The sequence below is a fragment of the Arvicola amphibius genome, chromosome 4, assembly GCF_903992535.2.
Source record: "Arvicola amphibius chromosome 4, mArvAmp1.2, whole genome shotgun sequence".
Lineage (NCBI taxonomy): Eukaryota > Metazoa > Chordata > Mammalia > Rodentia > Cricetidae > Arvicola > Arvicola amphibius.
The window spans coordinates 126,374,676-126,397,091 of NC_052050.1; the positions used below are offsets into that span (position 1 = coordinate 126,374,676).

A 22,416-nucleotide genomic window follows, 5' to 3' on the forward strand; every position below is an offset into this window, starting at 1 on the left:
ATTTAATTGTTGATTAGATATATCAATTTTCCTTGCAATTTATAGCTTTCACACCATGCTTGTAAAGTCTATATTTAATCTAAGAAGCAGTCTAAAAATACTCTTAAGTTTATTCAGGAACTGCATTACTTTTGATTGGTGCTAGGCAGAGATCCAGGCCCTCCTGCACGCGAGGCAAGTGCTCTCCCAGTGACCCGCAAGCGCTCTGCTGGTGAGCCCCACTCCAGTTCCTCAGTAACCATTGAAGTCAGTGTTTTACTATATCCTCTGGTAGATATTAAGAGTCCAAGTTGGCTCTCGCTCTAGAAACTCAGAGTCAAGGTATCAAGCTGTGTGTAAACCCTATCTTTAACATTACATGCTTCCCTAACCCTCCATGGCTAAAATAACAAAAAAGCAAAGAAGGAAAATACATAGCTTTAGCTAAAATACTGAGCCAAAAATTTTATGTAACCAGGTTTTACTTTATCTACCAGCCTGTGGGGGGGGAGCATATATGTGGCCACACATTACATGTGTGTCTATGTGCATGTGGAGCCCAGATGTCTTCATCTGTTACTCTCCACTTTCTGTTTTGAGAAAGGGCCTCTTGCTGAACCTGGAACTAGCTCATTGTATAAACTGACTGGCCAGAAAGATGCAGATAGCTGCCATCTCTGACTCCCCAACACTGGAGTTTCAGGCATGTGCCACCACTCCCAACATGTCACATGCATGCTGGTGATGGGAACTCAATGCTTCATGCTTACACAGCAGGCACTTCGTTGACAGAACCGTCTCCCTAAGAAGCTGATCTATCTTGTTTTCTTGAACTGGAGCTTGAGAAATGGCATGTGGGGTGGGAAGTGGGGGTGGGGAGTGGGGAGGGTAGGGGGTGCCTGATAATGAGAGACCTCTGAAGGGAGGCCCATGAAGAGGAGCTTAGCATATCAACAGCAGTGCCTAGGGAAACACACACTAGACATTGCTTGAGTTTGTGTGTGAATCTCCTCATTTAATTTCCACAGCCCAACATTTTATCTCCATTTAACGAAAGTAAATTGGTTGCTTTAAAAGGACTCCTGCCTGAAGTCACATGGCTGAAACACGAAGGAGATGGGTTCAGAAACTGTCAAGCACCCCATTGTATTTTGTCTGTGTTCCATGAGATGACTGAAGAACCGGACACAGGAAAGGGATTTGGGGAATGTAAACATCGCAGTGGAAATTCACGCAGGCTGTGTTTATGAGGTGGCTTTGGGGGCCATTAAGTGTAGATTTGTGTCTTTCACACCTGAGTGTGCCCAGGTACCACTTCGGGATCTCGCTGAAGCTTGTAGTCTGAGTCAGCAGATACGGAGTGAGAACCCAGAGTGTGGATTTCCAGCAGGCCTCCCCCGGTGCTGCTGCTGGGTCCACAGAACATATTGGGGCACCGAGGATCCCCGTAGCGCTGTCAGACGTCCCGCCTGATGATAGAAACGCCCTGTTGGCACACTATCCAATTCATTAGCCACCAGTCACATCTGGCTGTTGAGCACTTGAAGTGTGCCTCATTAATTTAATGAACTGAAGTTTCCCTTTCCCTCTTAATTAATTGAAACTTGAGCAGCCACAGGTGGCGAGTGGCTACCATTTGGAGACTGCAGATGAGAACGCTGCTGGCAGGCAAGGCTTAGAGTGGGAGATCATGAGGCCCCCTGGCGTGGAGGGGGGAGCAGAGCAGATACCCGTGCTGGTGTGTAATGGAGTCCATGGTTGCCATGCTGCATACCCCAGTTTAAGGAAGAGCAGAGTTCTTCTCAGCAGTCACGGGATGCTTTCCTTTCTACTACTGAGCTCCCAGTTAAAATCCTCACCCATGCCTGGCCTTTAAGGCGATGGCCCCTTACACGTTGGAGATCCCTCTGACTCCAAAGCAAAAATGTGAAATCTAATGTGGAACTATCAAAAAATACCTGACCTACTTTGCCTAACATGTTCATCTTCCCCATTTTTTTGATTCTCCAAGATGGTAGTTTTCAAGATGAACAGTAACGAACAGCACGGGCGGGAAGACAACCGGTCTGTTGCTCACTCGCTGTTGCTGCCATTTGCCTTCGCGGTTGTACGGTGACTCTGAGTCTTGATGCACACACTTTCCTTACAGAGGACTCCCGCCCCCCACCACCACTGCCCCGTAAAGGATAGCCTAAAGTTTTCATAGAAAAAGATCCAGTCCATCGTGAAATGTGAGCATGAGTAGTATCATTTAGCACAAATCAAAGTCAACGCTGAACTTACACAGCGTAAGGCTGTGACCAGCCTTTCCCATCAGCTTTCTCAAAAGCAGCATGATTGACAGCCGCTATGTAGGCTCCTTACCACCAGGCAGAGCCTGAGGCTCCTCTGCTGTTTTCCCCTCACAGGAAGCCTCGAAGGAGTCTGCACATCATGTTAGTTAGTTTTCCCATTGCTGGGGAAAGCAGCTGGAGAGAGGAAGCGCGCATCTTCCTTCACAGTTCCAGGGTACAGCCAGAGAAACCATGGCAACAAGGGCCGCAGGCAGCTGGTCACATGGCATTCACAGACAGGAAGCAGAGGGACATGAATGCCCATGCTTAGCTGGTGGTTTCATATCGTCAACTTTGGTGACCTGGACTGTGATGTCAGATTTAGGGATGGTTGTCCAACGTCAGCTAACCTAATCTATAGCAGTCACACAGTGGTCGGAGCTTTGTCACCAAGATGATTTTAGATACCGTTAAGTTGACAGTATTGATCACCAGCTTAGTCATCTTTCAGCCTAAGGAACACTGAGAAAACAAAAATATCATCAAAATATTTTATGCTAGCATGGTTTCCTAGCTTCTTGCCCTTTTGACTAGGTTTTCCCTGAACCAATAATTCATTCGACAGCAGATGTTTGTTCTCCCATTTATAGTATATAATTCAGTGATGGTTATAGTCACCGAATTGTCCGACTGTCATCCTGACTGTTACTGTCACCCCCTAAAAAGGAACTGGGTCCTTTGACAGTCACTTTGCATTTTTTTTGTGATAACACAGTCAGGTTTTTTCCTGTAGCAGAAAAAAAAATAACTGAATTTTTTTTGAGATTTATAAATTCGTGTCCCAAAGACTATAGATAATTCAGCATTATTTTTCTTTTGATCTCCTTCCTGACACATGCTATTAACCAAAGAACCACACAAATTTCCAATTCTCCTTTCCATTTTAAAATATATATGTATTTGTTATTTATTTCTACTGAACAGCTGCTACCAAGTGAGTCCTAAAATAGATGTTGTCATCTGTCTGCTGAAAGGGCTGTTTAGCGACAGGAGCGTTCCCTGAACCCAGTAAAAAGCAGCCCGTGGAGCCACGGTTCAGTGCAGTTAGCATTTCTTCACCGTTATCTGCACTGCTTTTGAGCATATTTGCATTTGGTGAACATCTTTACCTTTCTGTGTACCTCGAAATTGATTAGGGCACCCGCTAGCTGTGTGCAACTGAGGGTCAGAAGGAAATGCACGCCAACCCTTTATGCATCCTGGAAAATCAACCAGTTAAATATATTGGCAAAAATAAAACGTGGGCTGACATTCCTTTCTCCTCTCTGGATGTGTCTTTGTAATAAAAGCACTGTGTTAGTGGGTTGTAGGACACAGCCATGCCATGAATCACAGCCCAGTTTTCACGACAGCGTGTTCCCTTAACCCTTTGAAACCTAACATTCAGGAAAAAAAGAATGCACTTTCCCTGAGAGAAAGGGAGCTGCTGCGATTTCATCTGTTATAAGAAAGCCGTGTTGCCTGTATTTTAGAGGCAGAATACTGTAAATCTTAAATTTCGCAATCAATATTTTGTTTTTGGTGTTGCGAAATTAAGACACAATAAAGCATGATTCAATTGGTAGATGGAGGTCCAGAATAAAACAGCTTCTGGGGGGTGATGGAGGAGGGTCATCTGTCTATGTGTTACTTTCATTGGTTAATAAAGAAACTGCCTTGGCCCTTTAATAGGACAGAAAATTAGGTAGGCGGAGTAGACAGAACAGAATTGTGGGAGAAAGAAAGCAGAGTCAGGCAGATACTTCAGGCAGTCGCCATGCCTCTCCTCTCTGAGATGGCCGCAGGTTAAGCTCTTTCCCAGTAAGGCACCACCTCGTGATGCTACACAGATTACTAAATATGGGTTAAAGCAAGATATAAGAGTTAGCTAGTAAGAGGCTAGAGATAATGGGCCAAGCAGTGTTTAAAAGAATACAATTTGTGTGTTGTTATCTCAGGGAATAAGCTAGCCAGGTGGCCAGGAGCCCCAGGCAGGACGAAAAGCAGGCCTGCCCACAGCTCCTTCTACAGAGGGGAAGGGGGAAAATAGTGATTTGATTAAACATGTCTCAAGAGCACTGAGTCGTTGAGCCCAAAAAGGAGAAAAAGCTAGCAAAAACCAAACTCTACTACACTGTGCTTTGTTGTGTTTTGTTTCCAGTGAGAACGGTACTCTGAGTCTGCATGCTCTTTTCGCCCTCACTGAAGTTTGGCCATATCACTTGCGTGCTAGCCTGGCTTTCCGTGGGAAGTCTTGGTGGTAAATTTTCATAAGACATTGTTTTCCCGTGTCCAGCCCAGAAAGAGAAAAAAGCACAGCACAGCAGGTCACGTAAAACCCAGTGTGGTCTACTACCAGCTCTGTGATATCCTAACAGTGGTTCCTGAATGAACTCACATGGGAAAAGCCTCTGTTATTTGGTTAGCTCATTTGTTGACAGTATAAATTTTTGTTGTTTTTTTATTAGCATAGGATAACATATTTGGTTTTGAGTTTATCCTATGTCTTATTATTTCCACAAAAAGAAAAGCACTTCCCAAGCCAGGAACTCTTGCAAATGGTTATACTCCTCTTTTCCCCGGAAACAGTCTGTTCACTCTTAACTTGGTATGAGGCCCGCTAAAATAAATACTATCAAAAATACAGTCTCTAGGCAGACTGTTTTTCATTTGACTATAGGGACCTCTTGACTTGGAAAATATTCTAGGTCAGTAACAATTAGAAAAAAAATCGCTAGAGTTATCACAGCTTCAGCGTGTGCTCACGTTAAGTAGCTTGTCTGTAACATCCAGTGACATCTTTGTCTTAGGCTATCGTTTCTGTAGACTGTAGCCATAGCTCCAAACCCCAACAGCTAAGAAGCACAATAAAGCATTTACCCTACAGGTGCAGAAGTTCTCAGCTGGTGTGACCCCTGCATTTGCTTTTACATCAGTGATCCTGAGTACAGTGCATTCGGAGAGCAACATGTGCAGAGTAAGGAGAAGAGATGTGGCTACTTGCAGAATGGAGAAAGAGGACTTCACTCTAAAATCTTCACGTTCCCGACTCCATAGTCGATGGCTCCACCTTAGAACCGAACAGACGAAATAACGCTAAGACATTTTGTGTGTGTTACATGTTTATTGTTCCCACACCATCTATAATGTCTACAGATTGCTCACCTTGTCCTTCGGTCCTTCTTCCTCGACAGTAAGGGTTCTCAAGTTCTTCTTTGGTGCCTTTAGTTATGTAACAGGCAGCCATCTGAATAGGAAGCATCCATTCGTCTACCTGTCCGGTGACCGTTCAGTCGTTCAGCAGGTGTGTTGATTGGTGACCGCTGCAGAAGACACACTGTCACAGGTTCAACTGTGATAATAGTATAGTCAGTGCCCTCTTACAGATGGTAATATTTTGAAGGAGAGAGACATCTAACAACTAGTTGCAGTTAGCATGGCTACTTAAATATAAAAGGTGAAGAAGGCTGGGGTGAGAGCATGTGGCTCAATGGTAGATCTCTCCCGTGTGCTATGATTAGGAAAGACAGAAGGGAGGGAAAACAGAGAGGAAGGGGAAAGAAAGAAGGGAGAGATGAGGAGAGGAGAGGAGAGGAGGGGAGGAGAAAAAAAGGAAGGGGAGGAGAGATTATAAAAGGCTAGCAGATCTTATGAAACGCGGCTCTTATTGACTCTGAGCGTTTGAGAAAGATATGTCTGCTAAGACCTGCATTTTGACTTAGGGACAAACTTTACATTTTAACACATGACCTAAATGTAACTCTGAAAGTCAGTTGTCAAAGACAGAAGTCTACATGCCACTTAGAGAAAAGTTATGAGATGCATCTTTTATTCTTTGTTGAATGAGCTGCGGCTCTTGTCACAGTTAGCATCTTTAAGTGGAAAGGAATGTTACTTTAGAAATTTTGGGTAACTGAGCTAAAATTGCCACAACAATTTATAGTCTTTTTTTTGTTTCTTTCTATAACATACATACTTTAAAATGTTATTTATAAAGCATGATGGGAGAAAAGTTTTTAAAACTCTTAAAGGAAAGCAATTCTGAGTTTTAAAACATTTGTTGCCTACTTTGTTAGTCTGTGATGAAGAAATCCTTTTTGAGTGTGTGTGTGTGCTTGTGTGTGTATGTGTTTGTGTGCCTGTGGTGTATGCTTGTGTGTGTGTGTGTGTGTGTGTGTGTGTGTGTGGTGTGTGATGGTATGGTCTGTAGGTGTGTATGGTGTGTTGTGTGCTTGTGTGTGGTATGAGATGTGTATGATGTAAGTGTGTGTGTGGTGTGTGCTTGTGTTTAGCGTGTGATATGTAGGGTGTAGGTGTGTGTGGTGTGTGTGTGGTTTAGTGTGTGCCTCTATGTGGTACGTGACGTGTATATATGGTATGGTTTGTAGTGTGTGATATGTATGGTGTAGGTGTGGGGGTGTGTGCTTGTGTATGGTGTGTGATATGTGTGTATAGTGTGATGTCTAGGTATGTGTGGTGATATGCAAAATATGTGATATGTGGGTTTTGTGTGGTTGTGGTGATATGCAGAAGATGTGGTATATGGGGGTTTTGTGTGTGTTTGTGGTGTGTGTGGTGATATGCAAAAGATGTGGTATGTGGGGGGTTGTGTGTGTGTCTGATGTGTGTAATGATATGCAGAAAACATGGTATGTGGGGGTTTGTGTGTATGTGGTGTGTGTAGTGATATGCAGAAGATGTGGTATGTGAGGGTTTTGTGGTGTGTGTGTGTGTGTGTGTCTGTCTGTCTGTCTGTCTGTCTGTGTTATGAGGGGTGGTGTGTGTTGGGGATAGGTGCATAAGGAAATGTGTTTTCTCCTTGATCACAGAAGAATCAGCATATCCAGTTTCTGTTACTGGGTCAGTGCTAGAAGTGGCAAGAACCTCACTTTGAGGCCCCGCTGTTGGGTATCCTGCTTTGCTGTTTTAAGGCAGAAACTCCATATATGGTTCGCTCTGACCTCAAGCTTCTACTCCTCCTACTCTCAGGTGCTGGGGTTTGGAGCTTGCCCAACACCCCTATCCCCCACTCTACAATTTTAAGCACACATCATACAGTGAGTCAAAGAACAACTGTATTTTCCAGCTAGACTCCCTCCACACAGTGCTAAGAAACAATCTAGTGATTTCAAAATGCACGACACTGCGGGCCCTGCCTTTCCCAGTTCCGTCTCATGCTGGGCATGGATCCGTGTTTCCAAAGAAGAAGCCAGTGATCCTGTCCTGTGTGACTTTCTGCGCAGGCGCCCAGCCTGACTGGGCTGACTTGAGGGCCAGCGAGGGGGATCTTCACCTTACTTCTTCATCCTCAGGCTCATCCTATTCTGTCTTCCTTTTCCACACCACGCTCTCCCTGACCATTATCACCATCCTTCCTGACCTTCAGGAAGAAAGGTCTTTTCCACCACATCCCTCCTTTTCCACCATGGCGAAAGCATGCCCATGGCATTCACACAAGAGGACTCCTACATGCAGCTGCAGAAATACGAAACTCTTGGTTCTGATAGAAACTTCTGGATTTTTGTTTGCCTCTTATATCCTCCTCTTAGTTAATACAAATGCCTCAGTCTGTTTAATTCCGTTAAATATTTAACTATTATCGATACCTCCCTTAGACATTAATTTCATTAAATATAGCCAGTGCTGAATATCTCCTTCAGAGATGGAATTCACAGATATGAGTAAGACATAGTCTTTACCACAGTGATATCACAGTTTTTAATAGAAACTGTCAAATGTGCATTTCACATTGAAATTTTTCTTCGATACCGTCTGCAAGTGTTTGCTTAATGTTAGTTGATGTCCCCCTCCTCCGTGTTCTAACCCCGGCGGGCCTGGAGCTCACCGGATAGCCCAGAGAGATTTCAAGCACACAGCGATGCTCCTTTGACTGCTGGAATTATAGTGTGAGCCCCCACACCTGGCCTCATGCCTGTTTCTCCTAACTGCCCGATGCACCAAATAGTAACTTCCACAGATTGTCAACCAAGAAGGTTCTAGATGCAGGAAATCAGTTCTGTGTTCATGCTTAGAGCCAGTACGTAGTTTATAGTTTACCTGGATCATCTTATTTTTTCTGCTCAGATCTAAGAATTTGCAGGTTGTCTATGGACAGGATAATTAACATTTGAATGACAAAAAGAGATTTTTTTTCCATTTTGAATTCTTGTCCTGTGGTATCTTATGAGGACGATCTCAGGGGAGAACTTCTCTGGCAGCCTAATACTTCTTTCATGAAAATTAATTTGTAAGCATGCATTTTTACCTTGGTTTTATTAATATTGTTTATAGGTCATTCCATTCATCCTTAGTAATGCTTTCTGTTTACATAGGAGATGCTGGGTTTAGCATGATACTGTTATTTCAGGTAAAAAAAATATATACATATGTATATATACATATATATATATATACATTTATGAAATAACCACTTTTAAAATAATATTGTAAAAAGTTCCCAATCGTATCATAGAGGAGATAGGTCCTTTTATTATTGTTGATGTTGTTGTTCTTGTTGTTGATTTTTCGAGACAGGATTTCTCTGTGTAGTAGCTCTGGCTGTCCTAGAACTTGCTCTGTATACCAGTGTGACCTCGCTTTTTTTTCCCCCTGCAGGTTTTTTCTGCAGAAAAGACCTTGCTTTAGGTCTTCTCATTCTAGATCAGCAGTTCTCTACCTGTGTGTTGCAACCTGTTTTGGGGGACAGATGACCCTTTCACAGGGGTTGCCTATGATATTTACAGTACGATTCATAATAGTAGCAAAATTACAGATATGAAGTAGCGATGGAATAATTTTAAGGCTGGGGTCAGTCAGCACAACATGGGGAACTCTGTTGAAGGGTTGCAGCAATAGGAAGGCTGAGAACCGCTGCTCTAGAGCTCTAATCTAATCATACAGTACATTCCTAGCTGTAACCAGCTAAATGCTCCGAGTGGTTGGGCCTCCGTGAGTTGCACTGAATTTGTAAATAGAACCCAGCCGTATTATTTCGGCCATCTCAAATAATCTTCACTTTCATCTTTATTGTCTATTTCCGGAGTAAAGATATTTTTAGATGCTTTTAGCTTCTTCAGAGACGTTCTCTCTGGTCTCAGAAAGGAGTCACACATAGAGAAGAGATGTGTGGTTGAAGTGGGAAAGTGGGCCATTTATTTTAGGCAAGGAGAGTGAGGCCGGCAAATGCAGAAGCGCGCGGCCACTGGGAGCAAATCTCCTGGGGCCGGACACTGCAGCTCCCGCTGGTTTGTTTGGAAACACATCCACAGATGCTCTACGAGTGATTATTAATAATAGTTAAAATACGTTAGTAATTCTACAAAGGTGCTCTCCCCGTGAATAATGCCGGAGGAGCCTGGGGTCACGGGCTTCCCAAGACTTTTCCTCACCCCGTAGTGTGCGGTGAAGTGACAGTCAAGGGAGAGGAGGCTAACGCCGTCTGCTAGGTCTGGGTGCAGCGGGAATATTGAAGTATGGAAGCAGACAGTGGAACTCAATGAATAAGGCGCTCCAAGTTTCTGTTGTGTGGAGAATTAAGAATAACCCACGTGAGCTGATGTGCCTAGGCCCCAGAATGGTCACTGAAGTTGTTTACAGTGTCTCTTTGGAAACTACATGTACGCATATACATGCTGGAAGGCACACATCCACAGTCATGAGTCATTCTCTCAGGAAAGGAACACCTTGTGCTAAATTGGACTGTTATAAAGGGGCTGATTTTGTAGATTTTTGCCATAACTTAATATGCCAACATTCCACTAAGTATCTCCATATTTGAATAGTTTGACCCTTTATTGATGGTAAAGTATCTTAACATTCCAAAGATTTCCTTTTTGGGGGTCCTAAGTTCTCTGACTTTTATTTTTGTGTGTTTATGTATGTGTTTTGGGGATCAAGTGGGCCAGCATTCTGCCACCGAGCTACACCTCAGCCATTCTGTCTTATAAAAATTCAGAGGAAGCCAAAGGGGGAATCTGTATGCTTAACTAAGTCATTAGTATACAAAAACGTTTGTTGCGTAGTTCTGAAAGCCGCTGTGGAATAAAGAAATCCAGATGAAGAGGGAGTCAGAACTGCACACCTCTGAGTAGTGAGCGCAGCCCTGGGGCTTCATGGCAAGCTGCTAATAACGGCACTAGTGAGTCCTCTGCCACCTTTGCTGATAGAGGCAAAGGCGCTGTTTTGGCAGTGAGGAAATAGCTTACACATCACACAAATGATTTCAGTATTTTGAGTGTTCTTGAAATAGACATAGTCCTTAACAATGACAATTGTTCCTCCAAGATCCCCTGGCCTGGTAATAGCCTGTTCCCTTTGGCCTGGTGATTGCGTTGGTGGTCTTTCCGTTACACTGGAGAAAGAATGATTTGTTTCAGTGAGTCCCCAAACTAGAGGAAACTAGAGACACAAGAGAAACAAGTTCACCTTAGAAATCCTAACTTCATACTATCTGTGACCCAAACCCCAGTTTGATTGCCCTCGGCCTCTCCACTGGGTGTTGGTGCGCAGGGGGAAGGACCATTTCCTAGGTAGTGTCTATAGGTGTTTTGTACTACATCTATGCAGTAAGAATAGGTTGACTTTCAGAAGCAGAATTTTTAAAATCTCACCATGCATAAAATAACATGAGTCAACTGTGGCAGAAACAAGCATATATATTAAATCTGTTTATTCCCATCAAGACATGTGGATGGCCATTCATTTATGACATGACAAGAACACATGGGAGAAGAAGAACACACTAGAAATAGAAGATATAGGCTGTTCCTGTAGCTGTTCTCCCTTCTTCCTCTTCCCTGAATCTGCTCATTCATAAGCCTGTGATTTTAGAGTGTTCTCTTAAATTCTCAGAGGAACTCACCCCATCAAACATTGGTACTTTGGAATACAAAAATATCATGTAGTTGGTAAAGAGAATAATTTCCTTTCTCATAATGACAACGGGAAAACATATGGCTATGAAAGCTTGTGTGAGAAATACTGACTTTAAAAGAAGCATATTTGGGTCAGCAAAGTGTAGGCTGTTGAAATAATATTAGCCTTAAAAGTTAATAACAAATAGTAATGAATTCAAATGCCAAAATATTGCCTCACACATTCTGTCAACATGCGTATAAACACAGCGGGAAATCCAAAACAAAAGCTAATTTATGGGAAATGATGTCCTCCTAATGATGGCGTAGACTGTGGGGGTCCACATTATAAACTTCAGTCTTTACTTGAGAGGCTTCATTTTACATAGAAAGCATGGCTGCTTTCTGGGACTATGTATCAAGTCTAATCATTGCCCTATATTTAAGGGTATTTTTCTTATTTTTTTTCTATAAAGTCTACTCATTCCACATGTGTCTCATGTCTATTTAGATATTCATGAAATTACAAGAAAAACATAAAAGGTCCAAGACACTCCAGGGATCATCATGTCCTATTGTACTTTGACCCATGCAGGGTTGTTTGTAAAATCAAAATAAAAGAACAATCTTGTCTTCTAATATGTTGCTATTTTATTGATACCCAGGTGTGGGTATTTTTTCCTTTGCTCAATGATGACGTAAATATTTATATTCTTAAATTCCTAAAAAGCCCATGAACCTGCTGGAGTTGGTAGCCAGAACTGGGACTAGGACTCGGGCGCCTTCTGACAAACAACAGCTCCTGAAGACATCCCAGGCAATCTGTACTCTACCCAGGCAGTTCCCTGGCTGTGCCCCTCAGCTCTGGAGTTAATTTCCCTGATAAGTTCTGTGGAGGGGTCCGTGCGTCTTCCTCTCACAGATTATTGGGGGAAGACATGCCGTGTTGAATGAGAGATGAGGTGAGAAAGCGGAACTCTAGGCCCTTGCTCGGTGAGGTAAACAAAAAGAAAACTAGACTGCAGATATTCAGGATGGCACGTTTAAAGTCAGTTTTTCTCTCCCGACCTCAGTCCTCACGTTATCTTGTGCTTCTCGTCTCTGTGAGCTAGCTTCCTGGCTCCTGTAATATTAAACAGCATTTAGGCCATAATGGCAGGCCTGCTAAGAGCCACGCTCAGTGCTGCCAAAACCTCAGAGTGCACTCCTCAGACTTCAGGTTGCTGATGGCAAGGGTGCCTGCCTCTGTGTTCCCTTCGCAACATTCCCTGTAATTTGCTCCAAGGTTCTGGCAGACGGCTGGACTCTGTCACCAGCTGTCACCACCCCCTCTTCCTCTCCACACTTGGCAGGATCCGAGGACTCAGACAGCCAGGAGAAATAATAGTAGCTGTGGTAACAACTTCAGTGGCATGGTCCCCAGAGACAAGATCACATTTGGCACCTTTTCTCTCAACGGGAATCTAAAAACGGCACCGAATTTGCTACTTGGTGGTATATAATTTTATTTAATCACACATTTTTGGTTTCAAGTGTTCCACATGCTGGCTTCTAAGTGTCAAGCGAGCATATATTGGTAAAAACACTGACATCCATTCCCCCCTTTTATAATGAGAAGGTAGCTATAAAGCCAACCGGTTTGTTCATTTCCATCCACCTTGAAAAACAGAGAATACATGTAATTTCTCTCACTGGAATAGTGCTCAAATCTAAAAGAAATCCCTTCATAAAATTTTACTGGTGTATTTTTACTAACACGCTGTCTCAAAATTATTTCAACTCGCCAGGGATTTTTTTTCCCCCTTTAACTTATACTAGAGAAACCTAGAGGGGAGAAAAAAAAAACCTTAGAGTTTATTAAGGGAATGTTTTTCAACTACGTAAGGAATATTTTTGTTTTCATCATCGTAAAATTGGTCACAGTCCAAGGATACCAGAGTCAACCTAAAAAGAGACATTCTAGGGCTGGCGAGATGGCTCAGCAGGTGAAGGCCCTTGCCACCCAAGCTTGGAAAACTGTATTCCATTCCTGGGCCTCTCGTGAAGGTAGAAGGAGAGAACCAACTTCACAAAGTTTGTCCTCAAACCCACCCCCTCCCAATGTTCCATGATGGGTGTGTGTACATGTGTGCACACAGTAATAACAATAAACAGTAGTGTTGTAGAGACAGCTTGGAGTGGGCTGTTTGGCTATAGCATAGGCTTCAGTAGCTGTCGATGGCTTAGAAGTCATATAAGCCACTCTGAGAGTTGATATTATAAGTCTGTAATCATTCACTTGAACAGTAATATTTAAAAAGCTCTAATTTCGTGAGGAGAAAATAGCAGATGTTACAACTTGCTTAAAAGATGTATTGCAGGGGAATTGCCTAAGAAATCTGTGTTCTCCTGACCCAAGAAGGGGTGAGGGAGTAGATGCTCCTTCTGAGAATTACCAGGTCAACATGGGAGGGGGGGCTCAGTCACTCCCCACCTTATTTTCCAGTCCTGCGTATTAGTATGTGTTTTTGAAGTGGAAGGGTGACCGGGCCTCCCGCAGTACATGGAGCCCTCTGACTGACCCTGTTGGGCTGACTGGCAGTCGGCAAATGCCTGCAACCATTTGTCTCCACCTCCCCAGCACCAGGGCTGCAAACCAAGCAGGCTACCACACCCGTGTTGTTATACACACACACACACACACACACACACACACACACACACACACACACACACACACTGGTCGGCCGCCTTGGGTCCTCATGCAGGTGTGGCAAGCATTTTAACAACCGGGTCATCTCCCGGCCCAGGGTTTGCATTTGGATGACTTAACCTGTATTAAGTATTACCCTAAATCAAAGGCCTTTTTATCTATCACCTTCATTTGTCTTTACAGCAAATGTATAAAGTAGATACTTATAATTCCGTTTCCTAGGCAAGAAAACTGAGAGTTTCAGAAGTTAGATAGTAACACGGGAACCCAGTTAATAAACAACAGAGCCATGATCCAGCCTCGGCGTCTGTCATTGACACTGTGATATGGTGGGGCAGAAATGGAACCCAGGAATCAAAATTATAAGGTTTTCTAGGCATGTCAGGTGTAAGACATGAAATTAGAAGTGAAGCAGTCTATAAAGACATTTATTAAGAATACCAATCCCAAAGTCATCCATCCACATGGAATTACAAGTTGAAGGTATAAACACAATTAAGATGAAAGAGAGATCAAGGGCAGACCCGGTGAGTGTTCACACCACTGGGGTACACCAGGGGAAGACTTGTATAAGTCAGTAGGGAGCCAGTGGCCTCCAGGGTAACAGTTTCAAACAAAATACATTCCCCTCACATCTCTACGTGTTGTAAAGTCTGATTTCAGTGTAACGTGTGTCTCTACCCCACGCTCTTTCAGGTTGTAGTCAGACAGTAGGATGAGGTTGACGTGTCTTCTACGAGCTTAACTGGTACTAGATGCGTGTGCTCCCAGCTCGCTCGTGGGGTTCTGACGGGCCTTTCTCTCACCACATGGCTTCTCCATGGGACTGCCTGATATATGATGTGACAGCTGCTTTTCCCCATGGCAAGCAGTACAAGGGAGAAATCTGAACAACCAAAATAGAAGCTCAAGCCTTTTATAACCTAAGATGAGAAAAGACATTCCATGATGCCGGCCTTATGCTTCCCATTATAAGCAAGTTACTAAATCAAGCCTGCACTCAAGGGGAGGGAAATCTATAAGGGTATTATGTATGAATACCAAGAGACAGGGATTATTTTGAACCGTCTCAGAGGTATGCCGCCACTACATGCTGACTTATTTTGGCTTAAGTATGTGTGCACTGGAATGGCTGTGCTCACTCCAGGACCCATGCTAAGAGCACTAGTTGGTATGTTTCTATGATCCCTACATGGACAGGCCGCAGATGACATCGATACTCTGGAAGCTGAGTCCAGGCAGCGTTGTGTCTTGACTGTAGCCACATTTTATGGTTGAAAGCAGTTGCAAGGGACCAGAGAAGAGACACTCTAGAGTAGCACTCGATATTCACTCAGGAGTTGATGAGGGCAGCTAAGAAATTAGGGGAAAATAAAAACCAAAGACAAACAAAAAAAAAAAAAAAAAAAACAGGCAAATTCCCAGAGGAGGCTAAAGGCAATGAATATGGGTGGCTAACGTTGACAAATACCACTAACATGTAAGAGGACAAGCCTCAATAGAGGCAAGTGGATGAGGTTATTCAAGAGATGCTCATGACCACTGGATAATGTTCGTGACACACATGTGCCACACTTCATTCGCTCATGTGTCTATCAATATACAGACCATGAATATCACCTCGTCATGATTGTTATGAATTGTGCTGCTTTAGACAGGGCTGCTCACTTAGTTCTGAGACTTCACCTCCCATCCGTGAAGGCATAGCAAGAGCTGGATCACCCAGTCATTGTGGGGTTTTGTTCCTTTGCTTGCTTGCTTGTTTTTCTGAGGGATTACAATACTCTCTTCCGTAAGGTGTAACATTTTACAGCCTTATCAAAAGTTCATATAGGCATTAGGTGTCTCCATTCTTGCAAGACAAATCATAGTTTCAGACTGCAGAGAAGTCTGGGTGGCCGTGGGCTGACAATCATCAACGCAGCACATGAATTCGCTTGATCACATCCCTTCCTTCCTGACACCTGGAATCTGCACTAAACAGAACCCATTCCACTCTTCTAGTGTCCTGCCCCGTGATGGAATCAACTCCATTCTGTTCTGCAGCCACACACTGTGTGCACCTTGATTCCCGTTCTCTCTAAGCTCTGACAGAACGTAGCAGGTAGTCGAGAAGATACCAGCACTTTGGGGGAAGGTTTGGAAAAAGCAAACACTGGAAGGAGAAAAATGGAAGACGAGGAGGGAGGGGGATTGGTGGTCAGTATTAAGATAAATGAAAAAATAATTAATAAAAATGAAATAAATTTAAGAAAAAGCAAGCACACGGCTCTCGACGAAGAATGTGTCAAATACTTTCCCATGGGGTCCAATCTGCTATCCAACTTCAGATTGAAGAATTGGGCTAGCCCATCTTTATTTGCAGATGTATTTTATTAGGTTAATTATCCCTCTGTTTGTCTACCCTGTAATTTTATTGCACCACAGCTTAGTAATTTCTGGGACAATTTTGACTTTTTGAGTTTGTTGCCTGCCCACTCTCCCCTCTCATTAATCCCGCATATGGATATACATGTAACCCAAAGTATATGTAGGCATCAGAGCTCACTAAACACCAAACATTGGCTGTTTCAACATTGATAATATCCTAAGGCTAAACAACTCATTGTCTTCTGTTTTCAGGGAGATATTAAGTAACATGTGATATCAATGGATGTGATGCTCATTAATTAGCATCTTAAGTGGAAACAGAATCCGTCTTGTTGATACTTTTGTAAGGAGTGTAATGAGTGTGTGTGTGTGTGTGTGTGTGTGTGTTAAAGCTGTTACCCATCTGGCAAGCAATAAAATAGCTCTCCTAACACAAACAGCCTTTCAGTTTTTCGCGTTTGATATCTGTGTACAATCCCATAGGTTATCTCTGTCCTCCAAAGCCTACTAAAACCATTAATATGACCAAATTGGTCATTCAAGAAGACTAATGTCCTTTTTGATATTAAACTATGACAGTGGTGGTAAATTATTTCTCACGGAACTTTGCTCCTATGGATTGCAGGTGATGGTTTGTATCTCTGATAAACCAACTGGAGGTTTCAAACGTCAGGTGTCAAAATGCACTCACTGTGTGTCGTCTACCAAACCTGCCCTAGCTCAGCAACAATGAGTACTGGAGAGTATTCCTAATTGTGATCATGAGTCCAGGCAATCTGTAGCCCACTGCCCTTGCCAAACATTGAAAAGTATCCCAGCCCATACTGCTAGTCCAAGGAAAGACCAAAAAATTCCAAAGTTGTGTGATTTCTGCTGCATGTGTGTAGTTTCTGTACCCTGGTAAAACTGACAGCACAGAAGGCAAGCCATTCAAAGCCAGAGACATCTGTATTGATTGTTGTGAGCTAGAACACACCTGTCACGCCTTGCCGTCTGCAGAACCAGCTCCCGTTATTTTCTTTGGAAATTGCTGAAGTATGTAAAACCTTGAGGAGTGTGTGAAGCGATAAATGTTTAGAAAGCTCCTGACATTTCACCGCTCACAAACTATGTAATTTAATGCAAAATGGCATATGAAGATATACCCTCTTGAAAGATGACGACCTGTGAATTCAAGGGTTATAAAGTCTGTATCTGAATCCATGAAAATCAGAGTTTAGACAGAATCACTGGGAGACTATAATTTAACCAAGGAGTATGCAGTTATGCATTTATAACAAATACGTACCACAGAAATCACTATGTTTGCTGCATCTCTTACTAATATTGTACATTTGTATTAGATATTATTAACAGCATGTGGTACTGATAACAATATCCTAAAGTTATTGACGTTTTAAGACACCCCATCTGTCATATATAGTATTAATAGATTTTATCTTAGCTGCTTTTCATGATTATACTGGAGTCATTTACTAATTAATATGCTTTTCATTCTTATCTATTTAATTTTTGTTTTATTTTTACCTTTTCATAAATTACTATCTTACCTGCAAAAGTGTTTTCTTACATTTTAATTCATGATTTAACAGATAATTATTGAAATGCACAAGGGAGACTTAGTCCTAAGCGTAACTCAAACCCATGTCAGATGGCTTATACCCAACTCCAGCTCCAGAGGAGGCAGGGTCTCTTCTGGAGTCTGTGTGTGCATCCCCTTGCACGGACACACTTAGAGATTCACACACATCCATGTAATGTTAAAATAAAGAAAAACATCAATACTGTCAACATAGACTTCTCCCTGATGTTAGCTACCGCCATCTTGACCAAAAAGGTGGCTTTTCCAGCCAGTTGGCAGCCTTGGCGCTAAGGAGAGTATTTATTAAAATGTGCCGTGGTCTGGCTAGACAACACCAAATGCTTTCATAACTTGGAACCTAGAGTTAGAGTACATAAATGAAATTCTTCTACAGCAAAAAAAAAAGAAAAAAATCCTACCAAATGCCAACTATAATTTATATACTCTTTGAGAGTTCTTGCATTAATTAAATAAGCTAGGCACACCTCGTTTTTAAGTAAACATAATATTTATCATTAATTTTTCAAAGATAGAATACTAACCTAAGGATTGAACAAAATCTACATATATCCAAAGTAACTGCCTTTTTCCCTGTTGTATTATATTTTTCTTACTCTATTATTTGTATAGTTAACAGAAGTTATCTGTTGGGGCAGTTAGCACACTACCTCTGAGAAGGTTTCTGAGAGCATCTGTCTTTTTCCAAATCACTTGTAAATTCCAATATACATAATGATAGAATTGTCAAAACACAGTTGTCTTTCACAATACCCTACTGTGGCCATCATAGGGTTTCCCTGGGAATATGCAGTCTCCTGGAGAAATATTCTAAAGTATGCTCTACGGAGTGGAAGTAAATGTCTAACCCTTGTTAATGGTTAATATGCCAGTTACGTAGTCTTCTAAATATTTTAAATTGATAAAAATAATGTACTAAAATTTAATTTATGTTGGATCTATATACTCAATCATATCACATAGTTTTAGTTATATTTTCTAAATATCTTAAATAAAGAAGCAATATTGATAAACACACAGAAATATATAAACATGTATGACTTACACAGATTACACAGATTTCTGAAGCTGTCACTCTCACTTCAAAAACCCACATGGATTACTCGATAGCTGCATGTTGCTTGATCAGTGATATTGCTGTATCGTATGCCCTACCTTCAAAACTTAATCATCTTAAAGTGTTGCACTTTTACCTAGACGTGGTGGCACACGCTGTGATCCCAGCCCTAACTAGAACACAGAGACGGGTGGGTCTCTGTGAGTTTGAGGATAGCCTGATCTATGTAATGAGTTCCAGGACATCCAGGGAACTATAAAGAGACCAAGGTTCAGTGACTTTGCCTTTGTTTTACACGTTTGAATCTTCTGTGGTCATCACATATGCCATCAAGTTCCTCCGGGAAACATGGTTTCGCTTTGACCACAATCCAATGGGAAACATCATGGTTTCTGAGAACATGGAGTATTAGTAACAGTGTGATAAGTCTTCGTATGACCTCTAGTCAAGAAGATTTGGCAAATGCCGCTTCAGAGAATTCTCCAGCTTTCTTAATATGTGCAACACAGAGTAAATACTGTTTCCTTCTTAAGACCATCCTGGTACCAATTAACGGAGTAATGCTCGATCATCATGGGAGCGCTGTCATCGTCCACGGCACGGCAACATAGATTGCGTGCGTTTTTGAGGAATTCTGGTTTATAATTTGTGTCGCACAATTACCCCCGTTATTTCATAAGATGGAAATTTGAACTTTACGTATGAGTCTTGTTATAAGCATGCTAAGCGCTTGCCTTTGGAGCTCGGAGCAACAGACCTTTAAACAACTCGTATGCTTTACCCTCAGCAATGCATCTATTTGGCCTCAACTGGCACTTACAGCAGACTGAAAATGACACATTTGAGAACGGGAAAGTGAATGCTGACCTCATGCCAACCAACACCGTATCGTTACCTTCTGGCGACAACGGTAAGAGAAAGAATCACGGAGCCTGTGCTTTGTTTGAATGTCATTCTCCATAAACGTGGTTGTGACCATGCTTGCTTTCTGCTTATGTGGGAAAGGAGAACGGCTTGGCGCTGCTGTGCATCATCTCCTCATGAGCATTTTTTTTTGTTAATTTACTTGAAAAGTTGGACATTCACGCTTTTATTACAGGAAAACCGGAATTGTCTGCCTGTGTGGGGGGGGGGGGGCGGGGGTGGCTGGCGATTTAGCTCTTCTGCCTTTTATTCTTACAAGCATGAGTTTAGTTTTGGGCAGGCAGCTGGAGTACAGTTCAGAACGTCACCTCTCGTGGCACCTTGGGTATATTAAGTTTTCTTAATTGGAGTTGTACCTGGAGTTGGGATACCTTATTAATCTTTCCATAAAAGCTTTTAAATATAAACTACATTAAAGGATTATAACTCACTGACCTTTTCCACAGTTGCCCTTTCGCCAGACCTTTCAGAGTTGGCACTTTGAGGTAATAGAGACTTTTCAATCATTTGACTCTGAATAATGGAACCGAAGCGGCTAGACAATGCTGGATTTCATTTTCCCAATATAAAACCCCTCAAAATGGGCACGTGCATATGTTTATCTGTGTTGTGCATAGTTCCATGTTATTTATGTGTGGGCAGATACACACCTTGGGTCCTGGTCTCCTCTGACACTTGAAGAACGTCATGATAGGTTATATCTCAGAATAAGCCGCCATATTCCGTTCTCTTCTATCACGTCATGAATTGCTTGCTTTAAGGCATTTTCCTTGGTTCTTCTTCCTCCGTTTCCTCCCTGGGGTGTTTGCACTGCATTTTACCACCAGCAATGTCCATCTACGTGCCTCGTTTCTTTGCGAGACTAGAACCAAGGCAGGAACTCTTTAAAAAAGCTTCTCTTTTCCATGCTTTCCTTTACTGCCGGGCTAGGGATTTGAACACGTTCTCACCCGCTAACCTCTCATCTTTTATCTTAGCAATAATACTCTACGACAGCGGTTCTCGACCTGTGGGTCTCGACCCCTTGAGGGAGGATCTGACAGTCCTTTCACCGGGGTCACCAAAAACCCTCTGCATATCAGATATTTACATTGTGATTCATATCAGTAGCAGAATTTCAGTTAGGAAGTGGAAATGGAAATATTTTTATGACTGGGGCGTCACCGCAATGTGAGGAGCTGTATTAAAGGGACACAGCATTAGGAAGGCTGAGAGCCGCTGCTCCGTGGCATTCTCTTCCGTCTTAAGGGGACTAAAGGGGCTTTATACCTTATGCTTCTCACAATGCTAATAAATACCCCCTCCATATGGAACCTTTTATAAAAAGAACTATAATCCGGTATTTGCCATGCCATCACAGGGCATCACCGCAGGGTGGGTTAATGGCAGAGAAGAAAATTTTCCTAATTGAAACTGCAAATGCCAAGTTTCATACAGTAAACTTTAATTAGCGTAGCTGCCATGCATTTTTATACATTGGTACCGTGCGTAAGTAGATCAAGAAACAACACAGGAATTAAGATCTACTTCTTTGTGTTAATTGAAACTGAGACTATCTCTTAAAGTGAATGATCACCACAAAGCTAGTGAAATAGTACTTATTAATTACAGCATAGATTATTTTTACAAATAACAAATCATAATTCTTAAGAATTCCATGTTTGTTGTGGATGTTTCGTTTATCGGAAGCATCCAAACTCGTTATTCAGGTGAAAATGTAACTAGTGTCGCTGAGCTCAAAATGTGGGATGCGGAGAAAGCTACAGGTTGCTGATGCTCACTTCAGGCTCAGCCGTGGCTCCTGACGTTTCTCTTCCAAGGAATGTTAGACCACATCAGCATCCCTCAGTGCACATAAGCACATGTTCAATACTGAGTCCTCCACCAACTGGTTACTTCAACAAAGTGAGTAGTCGTTCAGGTTTGCAAGGGCATTTAGAGTAACTCTAGAATAGACTATCCAGAGTCATATCAATTCCATAGCACTAGAAGCCCATAGGATTATAGTTTCTATATAATATAGTCTCTAAGCGATGTCTGAAAACAGCTACTAACCTGTTGACTCTAATAACAATGAGAAATACATGTCCCTCAAACCTGTACACCCAGGCATATGTTATATATATATATATATATATATATATATATATATATATATGAATGAAACTGCTAAATTAATATTGGTCTTTACTTTGATAAATGTGCACCAGTGCTTTCTATTCATTGTATCTTCCCCATTCAATGCTAATTATTAATAATTCCATAGTTTATAGAGAGCTAAAGTTTCAAAAACTACTTCTCTTACCAGACACATAGCTAACACTTGCCACTGAAATTGCATAAGTTTATCCACAGGAGTTTTTCCCTCATTGTATAAAGAAATCTTTCCCAAAGTGGATTGGTAAAGTCCTCCCCTTCCCGATTCGTTTGTGAACACTGGAGAACTGGCCCTCCAGCCGCCCAACAGAACCATGGTATTGATGGAAATTTCAGATTGGGAAAAAGAAAATTAAAAAAGGCTACATCTTGGCTCTGACTTTGTTGAAAATTTGACCTAAAAAGTCACTTGCCTACTTTATTATTTCTCAAATAGTCCAAAGTTCCATCTGTGTTGTAAAGAGCAATTCCTT

The 22,416-nt window shown here is 42.1% G+C and overlaps 1 protein-coding gene across 1 annotated transcript in view; it reads left to right on the forward strand.

Moving 5' to 3' along the window:
* The window catches only part of LOC119811607 (teneurin-3), a 378,529-nt gene that overhangs the window by 213,894 nt on the left and 142,219 nt on the right, over positions 1 to 22,416 (forward strand). Inside the window, 1 exon segment of the mRNA XM_042054919.1 lies at positions 19,650 to 19,772. Coding sequence (XP_041910853.1) covers positions 19,650 to 19,772 — 123 coding nt within the window.